General features: G+C 42.8%; 1 protein-coding gene across 2 annotated transcripts in view; it reads left to right on the top strand.

Annotated features, from left to right (window-relative positions):
• Positions 1-13104, top strand: part of mtrr (5-methyltetrahydrofolate-homocysteine methyltransferase reductase) — a 173934-nt gene that overhangs the window by 103192 nt on the left and 57638 nt on the right. For both annotated transcript variants that reach the window (XM_085988248.1, XM_085988246.1), the window contains exons 11-12: positions 2793-2988; positions 7087-7205. In XM_085988248.1, the coding sequence (XP_085844374.1) occupies positions 2793-2988; positions 7087-7205 (315 nt within the window). The remainder of the gene's footprint in view (positions 1-2792; positions 2989-7086; positions 7206-13104) is intronic.

Raw genomic sequence — 13104 nt, 5'->3', positions numbered from 1 at the left:
CAGGCTCAACTATTCCAATGTTCCTGTAGCTGATCTCCCATCCTTCACCCTTCTTAAACTTCAGCTCTTCCAGAACTCTGCTGTCTATATCCTATCCCTCACCAAGTCTCACTTACCCATCACCCCTGTGCTACTTTGGCTCCCGGTCCCCCGGCATGTCAAATTTTAAATTCTCTTCCTCTTATTCAAATTCCTTCAAGGCCTTGTACCTTCCTATCTCTCTAACCTACTCCAGCCCTATAACCCTCCGAGTACTTTGCATTCCTCCAACCTTGGCCTCTTGTGCATCTCAAAATCCCTTTGCTCCACCAATGGCGGACATGCCTTCAGTTGTCTAGGCCCTAAACCTCTGAAATTTTTTCCCTAAACCTCTCTGCCTCTCCACCTCTATCTCCTGTTGTCGGGAATTTGCTAGAGTCTATAATTAAGGATAGGGTGACTGAGCACCTCTCAAATTTTCAGTTGATCAGAGAGAGCCAGCATGGATTTGTAAAGGGTAGGTCATGCCTGACAAACCTGATTGAATTTTTTGAAGAGGTGTCTAAAGTAGTGGACAGGGGAATGTCTATGAATGGTATTTATGTGAACTTCCAGAAGGCATTTGATAAAGTCCCACATAAGAGACTGTTAACTAAGGTAGAAGCCCACGGAATTGAGGGCAAATTATTGACCTGGTTAGGAAATTGGTTGAGCAGCAGGAGACAGAGAGTAGCGATAATGGGTAGGTACTCAAATTGGTAGGATGTGACTAGTGGTAACCTGCAGGGATCTGTGTTGGGGCCTCAACTATTCACAATATTTATTAACATGATGGCATAGAAAGTCATGTATCCAAATTTGCCGATGACACAATGATAGGCAACATTTAGGCAGTGTAGATGAAAGCATAATCTATCAATATCGTTTTGTAAGTTTAAGTGAATGGGCAAAACTGTGGCAAATGGATTTCACGGTAAGCAAATGTGAGGTCATCCACTTTGACCGAAAAAGGATAGATCAGGGTATTTATAAATGGTAAAAAGCTGAAAACAGTGGAGGTCCAAAGAGACTTGGGGGTCCAGGTACATAGATCATTAAAATGTCATGAACAGGTACAGAAAATAATGGCCCAGAAATTTCATTCGCAGGCGGAGGGCTGCGAGCTGGAAAAATCTGCGCTTGGACCGGAGGGCTCCCGGGAGGCGCAGAGTTCCATTGCTGGGCCTCTCCAAACTGCCGGTGCGCAGGGCCCATGTATCCCAGAGGCGCAGGTAGTTCGCAGCGTCCCTGGGATCACGTGGGCCATGGGGAGCCAATCAGAGCAGGGAATCTCCATTCGTAGATTTGACAGGAAGACCTGTCAAATATATGAATAGAGATCACCCCCAAAACATAGTAAAACTTCAAATAAATTTTAAAAAATCATCACATTTTTTTAATGACTATAAATTACATAAATTAACTATTTTAAACAAAAATTTAAATTTTTGAAAAACATAATTAAAGTTTTTAAAGGGGCTAAAAATAAACTTACCTTTCTTTAAAGTATTTTTAAATGATAAATCAGTGGAAATTTTTTAAAAACTTTTTTCAACTCTTATCCTGGTAAAAGCAGGCCTTACGCCTGCTTTTACAGGCGCAAGAATTGTAAGTGTTTTCTGCGGGTGGAGGATCTCCAAAAAACGGAACTATCCGCCCACAGAGGCCCTGCTCCAGCGCAGCCGGAGGATCTGTCAAGAGCTTTCTTGACAGATCGGAAATGCCATTTCCAGCGCATGCACAGTGCATGCCTGAAACCGGCATTTCCGATGTCCCTACAGGTGAGTACACAGTGCGTACTCACCCTTAGGGACCGGAATATCCGGCTCAATCAAAAATGCTAATGGAATGCTAGCCTTTATATCTAGAGGACTAGAATACAAGGGGGTAGAAGCCATGCTGCAGCTATACAAAGCCCTGGTTAGACCACACCTGGAGTACTGTGAGCAGTTCTGGGCATCACACCTTTAGGAAGGATATATTGGCCTTGGAGGGAGTGCAGCATAAAAAAAAATCCCGGTGGACATTGTGCAAACCACGCACTTCAAATGCAAAGCATGGGAGCCGGTGTCAAAAACATGTTTTGTTATCTGCTTTAAACTTGCTGGATGGTCTGCAGAAAATGATAGCCAAAAGAAGGGGGTGATGTCTGTCGGAAATAAAATTACAGGAAATTGAATTTGTAAAGAACCAAGCCCCTACACGAGCAACTGTGAGTGATGAGGACATTATTGAACCGGTGACAGAGTAGGGGAGACGATGAGGAAACTTCTATTGATGAGGATGTGGAAGGCACAGAAGCAGTTGTTACTTCACTGGATGAGTTTAGAAAGGCAATCGCAACTGTGCCAAACTTCCCAGCCATTACCTGGAACTGAGGAACCTTTTGGACCAGTTAACAAGGTAGAAATAGCATGCTTTGAGAAAAGCACGAATAATATGAAGCAATCTACGTTATATAGAATTTTTAACAGAATAAAATGATGTTCAATTCAAATTGGTATTTTCTCAATTTTCCTGATGCAGCAAATCACCAAACCCTACTGACCATCCTGATATAAAAATCTTTTCTGCCGGGCCCGAGGGAGTTCATTATAGTGAAGTTCAACTGTAAATGGATGTTGTCTCTGACTCGAGGGAATAAATGCCTAAATGGAAAATGAATAATTAGGAAACCGAGGCAAGGTGATAAGTATAATGTGATAGTGGGCAGAAGCAGATGCTGAGAAGGTAATGGTATTTAAAAAAAATATATAATTTTAATTTCTTTGCAGCTCATCTAACTGTTATCCTGGAAAACTTCATTTTGTTTTCAATATTGTTGAGTTCCCATCCTCCCCTGAGCAGCCTATTGCCCGAAGAGGAGTATGCACAGGTTGGCTGGTAGAGCAGGTTGCACCAATGCTTCAAAGCTATGAAAGCAAAGCTACAATTGGCGATTGCTTGTCAAATGATTTTGCACTGCCACAGGTATGTACCATGTGATAAAACTTTAGAAGTGAAGCCATGCTCCAATTGCATTATATTCAGACTCATTTTAGCAGTATTGCACTTGTCGAGTAGATTTTTGTTTAGAACCTTGAAAAATAGTTGCAGTCTTTCTTCTCCCCTCCCCAGCCCTACCTTCAGTTTGCAGTGTTGCATGCAACCAACAGAGCACTGCTTTAGATGGGCATACATACTGAGATTGGGTTTGAGGTGGAACTGTAAGCAAAATCAGGATGAAAGTGGGGAGCCATGATTTAAGAACACACATTCCACAAATATTGTTCTAATGACAAGTGACCTCAAAGAAAGAAAGAAAGACTTGCATTTATATAGTGCCTTTCACAACCACCGGATGTCTCAAAGCGCTTTACTTTTGAAATGGAGTCACTGTTATAATGTGTGAAATGGGGCAGCCAATTTGTGCACAGCAAGGTCCCACAAACAGCAATATGATAATGACCAGATAATCTGTTTTTGTCATGTTGGTTGAGGGATAAGTATTGGCCAGGACACCGGGGATAACTCCCCTACTCTTCTTTGAAATAGTGCCATGGGATCTATTACGTCCACCTGAGAGAGCAGATGGGGCCTCGGTTTAACATCTCATCCGAAAGACATAGAAACATAGAAGATAGGAGCGGGAGTAGGCCATTCGGCCCCTCGAGCCTGCTCCACCATTCAATGAGATTATGGCTGATCATCCAAATTCAGTACCCTGTCCCTGCCTTCTCCCTATATCCCTTGATCCCTTTAGCCTTAAGAAATATATCCAACTCCTTCTTGAATATATTTAATGAACTGGCCTCCACCATCCTCTGTGGCAGAGAATTCCACAGGTTCATCACTCTCTGGGTGAAGAAATTCTTCCTCATCTCAGTCCTAAATGGCTTACCCCTTATCCTTAGACTGTGACCCCTGGTTCTGGACTCCCCGGCCATCGGGAACATCCTTCCTGCATCTAGTCTGTCCAGGCCTGACAGAATTTTATAAGTTTCGATGAGATCCCCTCTCAATCTTCTAAACTCCAGTGAGTATAAGCCCAATCGACACAATCTCGCCTCATACGTCATTCCTGCCATCCCAGGTATCAGCCTGGTGAATCTTCGCTGCACTCCTTCCATGGCAAGAACATCCTTCCTCAGATAAGGCGACCAAAACTGCACACAATACTCAAGGTGCGGTCTCACCAAGGCCCTGGACAACTGCAGCAAGACATCCTTGTTACTGTACTCAAACCCTCTCGCTACGAAGGCCAACATACCATTTGCCTTCTTAACCGCCTGCTGCACCTGCATGCTTACCTTCAGCGACTGGTGCACAAGAACACCCAGGTCTCTTTGCACTTCCCCTTCTCCCAATCTATTGCCATTCAAATAATAATCTGCCTTCCTGTTTTTGCCACCAAAGTGGATAACCTCACATTTATCCACATTATAGTGCATTTACCATGTTTCTGCCCAATCACCCAACCTGTCCAAATCGTACTGGAGTTTCACGACATCCTCCTCACAGCATACCCTCCCACCCAGCTTTGTGTCGTCTGCAAATTTGGAGATATTACATCCAATTCCCTTGTCCAGATCATTAATATATATTGTGAACAGCTGGGGTCCTAGGACCGATCCCTGTGGTACCCCACTAGTCACTGCCTGCCACTCAGAAAACGACCCGTTTATTCCAACTCTTTGCTTTCTATCTGCCAACCAGTTCTCTATCCAAGTCAATACCTTGCCTCCAATCCCATGTGCCTTAATTTTGCATGCTAATCTCTTATGCGGGACCTTATCGAAAGCCTTCTGAAAGTCCAAATACACCACATCCACTGGTTCTCCCTTATCTATTTTACCAGTTACATCCTCAAAAAATTCCAGTAGATTAGTCAAGCACGATTTACCTTTTGTAAATCCATGTTGACTTTGTCCGATCCTGTCACTGCTTTCCAAGTGCTCTGCTATTACATCTTTTATAATGGACTCTAGCATTTTCCCCACTACCGATGTCAGGCTTACCGGTCTATAATTCCCCGCTTTTTCTCTACCACCTTTTTTGAATAGTGGGGTAACATTAGCTACCCTCCAATCCATGGGTACTGTTCCAGAGTCTATCGAGTTCTGGAAGATGACCAGCAATGCATCTACTATCTCCAGGGCCACTTCCTTAAGTACCCTAGGATGTAGATTATCAGGCCCTGGGGATTTATCGGCCTTCAATCCCGTCAACTTCCCCAACACCATTTCCCTACAAATACGGATTTCTTTCAGTTCCTCCCTCTCATTAGTCCCTATGTTCCCCGACACCTCTGGGAGGTTATTTGTGTCCTCCTTTGTGAAGACAGAACCAAAATATGTATTTAATTGGTTTGCCATTTCTTTGTTCCCCATTATAAATTCCCCTGATTCTGACTGTAAGGGACCTACGCTTGACTTCACCAATCTTTTTCTCTTCACATATCTATAAAAGCTTTTACAGTCAGTTTTTATGTTCCCTGCAAGCTTACTTTCATAATCTATTTTCCTCCTCTTAATTAATCCCTTTGTCCTCCTTTGCTGAATCCTAAACTGCTCCCAATCCTCAGGTTTGCTGCTTTTTTTGGCCAATTTATATGTCCTCTCTTTGGATCTTATGTTATCCCTAATTTTCCTTGTTAGCCACGGTTGAGTCACCTTTTTTGATTTATTTTATGCGAAACTGGAATAAACAAATTCTGTAGTTCATCCATGCGATCTTTGAATGTTTGCCATTGCCTATCCACCGTCAACCCTTTGAGTGACATCACCCAATCAATCCTACCCAACTCACGTCTCATACCATCATAGTTCCCTTTATTTAAATTCAGGACCTTAGTCTCTGAGTCAACTACTTCACTCTCCATCTTAATGAAGAATTCTATCATATTATGATCGCTCCGACCCAAGGGGCCTCGCACAACAAGATTGCTAATTAATCCTTTCTCATTGCATAATACCCAGTCTAAGATGGCCTGATCCCTAGTTGGTTCCTCGACATATTGGTCCAGGAAACCATCCTTTATACACTCCAGGAATTCCTCCTCCACAGTATTGTTACTAATTTGATTAGCCGAATCTATATGTAGATTAAAGTCACCCATGATGACTGCTGTGCCCTTATTGCACGCTTCTCTAATTTCCCTTTTAATGCCATCCCCAACCTCTGCATTACTGTTTAGGGGTCTATATACCACTCCCACTAACGTTTTCTGCCCTTTGGTATTTCTCAGTTCTACCCATACAGATTCCACATCATCAGAGCTAATATCTTTCCTTACAATTGTGTTAATCCCCTCTTTAACCAGCAATGCTACCCCACCTCCTTTTCCTTTTTGCCTATCTTTCCTGAATATTGAATACCCTTGGATGTTGAGTTCTCAGCCTTGGTCCCCCTGGAGCCATGTTTACGTAATCCCAATCATATCATATTCATTTACCTCTATTTGCGCTGCTAATTCATCCACCTTATTACGAATGCTCCTTGCATTAAGGCACAAAGCCTTCAGTAGTCCCTCAGCACTATACTGGAGTGTCAGCCTAGCTTTATGTGCTCAAGTCTCTGGAGTGGGACTTGAACCCACAACCTTCTGACTCAGAGGCAAGCATGCTACTCACTGAGCCACAACTGACACTCAGTCACTGGTATACATGTAGCTGTCAGCCTATATCATTTAGTGAGTAATCCTTAAATCCTGTGCAATAAATGCATATTGCTAATTGTTATATACCTCAGATTAGTCAAATGGCTCTATAGCAAAATATGCTGCAGTGCATTTATTACAGAACATGAAGTAACTCAAACTGATGTGTTCTTTCAACAATTGTATTGCACATTTTAATTTTTTTGCTGACATTCTGGGTGATGTGCTGTAATAGGGATTTGAACCTAGGCTTACCTAATGCTGATGGAGCCATGACACTCTGCAAAGCCAACACTTTCAGGAAAATATGACAAGGGGGAAAGATGCAGTTTATGAAAAGTTTTGGGAAAAAAATTCTCGTAAAATGTTTTACATATAATTCTGGAATGGCTTGCCTTGATCCTAACTTTTGAATAAACTTTCTTTTGCAGATTTCTATTTTCATTCGACAAAACACATATTTCCATCTACCCGCTGATACTGCAGTTCCTATTATCATGGTGGGTCCTGGAACTGGCATTGCTCCCTTCATAGGTTTCCTACAGCACCGGTATGTGACCTGTTTTTAATATCAGTACTAGCTGTGAAAACGTTTTTAAAAATGAGTGTATGTTTAACTGTTGTGGTTTTCATCAAGTTTGAGAGATTGATAGTTAAAGGTGAAGGAACGACCAGGGAGTATTTTTTGCTTAAAGTACTGTCCCTTTTCTAGAAGAATAGTCTATCTGCTGTGGCATTGCACACGGGGAGCAGTATTTGAATCAAGCAGATTTAGAGGACGTGAGGTTAATTGGACTAAGGTGGAGTGGGGGGCGGGAAAAGATTGGGTGGGGTGAGGAGCGGGAGAGAGGAGCACAGGAGAAGAGATGGGGAAAGGAGTGGGAGGGGGTATGGGGACAAGGGGAGCAAAGGCAGAAAAACTACCTCAGTGGAGGAAGGGGGATGGCTGCAAAGACATCTCTGTGGGGTGAGGAAGGAAAGCAGTCAGCAGGGAGGAGAGGGTGAGCAAATAATCTTTTACTTATATTTTCAGTGTCAGTGCATTTACCATTTGATACCCTAAATCAACTTTACAACTTGCTAATCTCCATTAGGGATGAGATTCCAGCTGGCCATTCTTCCATCCTGTAGTTGCCCCAGCAGGGAGGCAACAAACATTATCAGCAGCAGGAAAGGGTGGGGTTGGGGTGGGTCACTGCCGGTAAAGATAATGGGAGAAAGAGAAGGGAAGCAAACAAGGAAAACATAAAAGGAAACAAGAAAAAAAGCAAAAGTACTTCATATACCAAATGGCAATGCTCACCATTATCATAGAAACATTGAATAATACAGCACAGAAAGGGGACATCCAGCCCATTGTGCCTGTGCCGGCTCTTTGAAAGACCTATCCAATTACTCACCTGCTCACAGCCCTGAAAATTTTTCACCTTCAAGTATATATCCAATTCCCTTTTGAAAGTTATTACTGTATTTGCTTCCACAACCCCTTTAGGTAGTGCATTCCAGATCGTAACTCACTTTTTAAAAAAACAAAAACAAATTCTCCTCATCTCCCCTCTGGGGAGAACTTTTCCAGAACCCCAATGACCTTTTGTAATTAGAAGAGTTTGCCTGTTTGGAAAGCACGGCAGTTTGAATGTAGCTCACAGTTTGTTGGAGCTTATTTTTCTTGTGTAGATGGATGCATTAGAGTCTGTGATGACTCGGATTTAGAATGGTAGAAATTGCATTTGGAAATGAGATTGAGATAAATGCAGGTAGAGGTTTATAAGTATTAATGGTATACCAGTGACCCATCTCCCTCCTCTGTGGCATTGCCTGTGGTGACATTATCAGGGTACAATAGTGGAAGTTTCAAGTTGCTGTACTGACTCGCATAGTGTGGGGATTGGAAGATCAGTAGATTTGCAGGGCACTGTTCCTAACTTCTATTTTACTGTGAAGTCCAATATTTTGTATATTTCATTTAGTGGGAGGAAGGGGGATAAAGCTTTGCAATATTGTACAAAAACTGTAATAACTAATTCATGACACAGCCATTCCACTTAACGACTAGCTGCTGATGGGTCACCTTCAACTTCAGGCATTGTGCAATATTGGCATTCAGATTTTATTCAGTGTAGTATTTCTCCACTAATAGATCTGACTTTGGGTATCAAGAAAGTCTTTTGATATCTATAAGCAGTTTGAGACCTGGTTGAAGAGGCACTCATTCAGTTTAAGAAGAAACAGAAGTCATGAGCACTAGTGTTAATCTGGGTGCTAAATCTAAGCATTCTCTCAAAATCAGTATGACTTGCCAGGGTTCCTTTCGGAGTAAAGGCTCTTTTATCCGACTGGTTTATGTGCCCATGCTCTGTTATTGGCTTCCATGGATTTTGAAAGAAGATGATAGCTTAGAAGACGTAACCTCTCGGCCCCATGCTTTCTGATCTCAGCTGCTGCATTGGCTGTGCCTCCCTTGGAGCCAGTGAGGTTACAATTGAATGTGAAAGGGAAAATAATTCTATTTCCTCCTTTTGTAGAAAGTTTTCTGAGAGCAGGAAGAATAACAATTTTTGATTTCTTGTTTTGATTATATAAAAACTGCTTAGCTTTAACCTATAGGACTTTGTAGTAGTGTAGAATGTTTGTTCTTATTTGAAATGGTTGTGTATCAAATCATTCAAAACCTATTTCAGAAGATTTCTAAAAATAATATTGCAACTTATTACCGTGGAACAAAAGTTGTTAGGTTCTGACCATTATTATTAGGTCACCAGAAATACATTATCTTTGTATAGTGTTCTGTGTGATCTATTATTTCAAGACAGGTGTTATCAAGTTATCACTGCTGGTGAAGAAAATGTTATTAGATTCTGAAATTCTTAGCAACTACCTGCATTAATGATAACAGATGGTTTTCCCCTATCTTCACAAGATTTATTTCTTCTATGCAATTTCTTTTAACCAAAGGGGTCAGCAAGTCCAGAGCACAAACTTTGCCATCAGTATGTCTGATAATGCTGGTCTGTGCTCAGCCAACAGAAAGATATTCTTATATTGGTGCAAAAATTACAGTTTAATTCTTCTCTTTCTCCCTTTTCTGCCTCCAAGGAGTATGAGTCACAATAATAAAACAATCATGCTGGTATTGTCAAGCTCAAATGTATCTCATCCCAACAGTGGCATGTGCCTTCAATTGATGAGCCCTACACCTTGATTAGATTACTTTAATAATTTGATATTTCAGAAGTGTTCAGCAAAGTCCAACCTGTTATTTTTTTGGCCTTATTTTTTTTAATTTATTTAGTTATTTTTCTCTCCTTTTGAGGCTCCACACCATTCCATCGCCACGAGTGGGGTAACTGGCCTTCATATATATTTATCTTCCAAGTGGAAATAACAAGTCTGATTTTAGTGTCCAGTGAGTCCCGTCTGCTCTCATTTTTGAATGCAGGCAGGTGTTCTGAACGACAAAATTAGGCAGAATCAGTTCTGTTTGATTTCCACTTAATTTCAACCTCGCTTAACTTCCCGTTTGGGACTGCGGCAGGAGTGGAAAGCACTCACCTAAAGCAGATGAGAGCTTTAATGTCTTACTCAAAAAGGGACTTGGAAGACCTTTGCTCCATTCTGCAACTGGTAGGAGAGGTGGTCATCAAGTCCCAGGAAGCCTACAAGAAAGACATTCAAGTAGACATTTCAGTGGGAGGGCATTTAAAAGGTCCACATAGGTTGAAGTAAGTGTTTTTTGATGATTTCTGGCCTCTTTTTAGCAATTTTCATTTTGTTTTTTCTGCTGGCTGTTCACTATGTATGTGCCAGTTGTGTTTTTTTTGCCTGCAGCCCCCTTGACTGGTACCAGTGGGCTTCTCAATGGGATCTCTCTGAGCTGACTTGTTTGGAAAAGGAAGGAGGACATATAAAGGGATGTCAAATAGGTCAGGCTGGCTGAGAAGTGCTCCATGTGCCCCTGCTGGCGCACAACACCTGCAAAAAGAAGTAAAATTACCTCTCTTTGGCAGATGGAGATGTTTCTTCCCAAAGGAAGACACGACAGCAGACACTTGGTGGCTTCACCACTATATTTGAAAGTTTGAGCATCTGTTGTGCCGGATGGTCAGAAGCAGCCCATTCACAACATGTCATGCTTTACATGAAAGAAGATATGCCAGGGTGATTTGAGAACCAGCATTGCTCAAGTAGTTGCAGCTGCCAAAATGTCACCAACCATTTCTTCAAGGCTTGGCACACCTACTTGCCAAACAGTGCGGGGTCCTATTGTGGGACCTAGGGCCAGCAGAAAGGCCATTGCAGAGCTGTGCCATGAACTGCAAGGACACCTGCAGAAATCCTGAGCGTAGAGCTAGCATGGTAATAGTCAAGTGGGGCCTGAAATGTGATTGCGTATCCTTGCTAGGAATGCAGCGCTGACATATGTGGATGGTGCTATGCTGGTGCAAAGGGAAATCCTTCTTGGAAGTATCTCATTGCAGCACAGCCTCGACAGCAGCAGCAGCTATGAAGCGGGGCTGGGTGTTGAGATGCTCCATTATTTGTCTGCAGACTCATGTCTGCACCTAGGGTTTCCTTTCCCTTAGTTTTTATTTGGTGCTTCTTAATCCCCTACTCCATCAGCCATGACAAATGCTGTGGGTTGGTTGAGATGCCTTTTATGGCTCTCCAAAAACATTGGCCCAGAAATTCAGGTCAGGGGCTTCCCGCGGGTGCAAGCCCTCGACCTGCATTTACCTTGCGTGCCGGCCGTTGAGCTGTGGGCCCCCGTGGAATTCCGATCCAGGGCCTGGTCCAGCTGCCGGCGCGCAGTGCTTGCGTATCCCAGGGGCGCAGTTAGTTCGATGCGTCCTCTGGGATCACGTGGGCCATGGGCAGCCAATCGGAGCAGGGAATGCTCCATTCATAAGTCTGACAGGAAGTGCTGTCAAACTTAGAAATACTGCGGGCCCCTTCTTCTTACAAAACACCACTAAATCTTCAAATACATTTTTTTTTTAAATCACATTTTTTAAATAAACTATTAATTACATGAAATAACTATTTTAAACAATATAATTTTTTGAAAAAATAATTTTATTTTCTAACGGGGCTAAAAATAAACTTACCTTGCTTTAAAGTATTTAAAAATAATAAACCTGTGGAAAAAATGTTTTAATTTTAATTAATTCACCACTTACCTTTTAAAAAGCAGGCCTTATGCCTGCTTTTTACATTTCTAACTTCTGGAGAGTTACCCTCCTGGGAAAACCTGTTTTAAAAAAAAAACCAAAAAAAAAACCCGAAGTTCGATGCGCACGCGCACACGCAGCCTCGCACACGCGTTCGACCTCTGAACCCCTGCTTTCAGGGGAACGGAAGTGTCGGTTTCCTGCGCATGGCGCAGTGCATGCAGAAAACCGGCACTTCCATTGGGCCTACGGGTGAGTACCCCATGCGTACTCACCCGTGGAGACCCGAATTTCTGGGCCATTCTTAATTTTTGAGCCTCCATTATGACACCCATTCCATTAAATTTGACTTACATGCACTTTTCCTCTCCCACCACTAGAGTCCACCCTAGACCAATCTTAGTCTGTACATGGAGTTGTGAATAACAACTACTTTGTATTTATATAGCGGCTTTAATGTAGAGAAACATCGCAAAGAAAAAATGAATGCCAAGCCAAAGAAGGAGATATTAGCAAGGGTGGTGAAAGAGATGGGTTTTAAGAAGGGTCTTGGAGGAGGAGGAGGCGGAGGGGGAGAAGTAGAGGGGTTTAGGAAGAGAATTCCAGAGTGGGGCCTAGGTGCCTGAAGGCGTGACCACTAATGGTGGGGTGAAAGCAAGAAGGGATGCAGAAGAGGCCAGAGTCAGAAGAACAGAGAGTTTGAGGGAGGAGGTCACTGAGGTATGGAAGGGCAAGGCCTGAAGAGATTTAAACATGATTTTTTATTTGAGGTCTCGAGGAACTAGGGAGCCAATGTCGGTCAGTGAGGGAAGGGGTGATAATCAAGCGGGACTTGGTGTGGGATAGGATAGGGGCAGCAAAGTTTTTAATGAGCTGTTTTATGGAGGATTGGAGCCAGGAGAGTACTGGAATAGTTGAGTCTAGAGGTGACAATGGCAGGAATAAGGATTTCAGCAGCACATGGGCTTTGTGATGGGAGAGGATTATGGGATCAGAAGCTCAGCTCAGGGTCAGTTAGAACACCAAGGTTTTGGACAGCCTGAGATGGTGGTTGGGGAGGGGGATGAAGTCGCTGGCGAAGTATGGAGTTTGTGACCCATGCCAAAGACCGCTTCGGTCTTCCCAGTTTTAGTTGGAGGAAATTGTGGTTCATCCAAGACTGGATATCAGATAACCAGTTTGACAGAACCGAGACACTGAAGAAGCCCGGAGAGGCGGTGGTGAAGTATAGTTGCCTTATATGATGAGGGGCTTGGAGGACTGGGAGCTGTGTCCACCTCC

This window comes from Somniosus microcephalus, chromosome 5, assembly GCF_052327205.1.
Source record: "Somniosus microcephalus isolate GS21.2 chromosome 5, FLI_Smic_1.0, whole genome shotgun sequence".
Classification (NCBI taxonomy): Eukaryota; Metazoa; Chordata; class Chondrichthyes; order Squaliformes; family Somniosidae; genus Somniosus; species Somniosus microcephalus.
The sequence above is the reverse complement of the archived record's forward strand: the minus strand, read 5'-3'. Positions and strand labels throughout refer to the sequence as shown.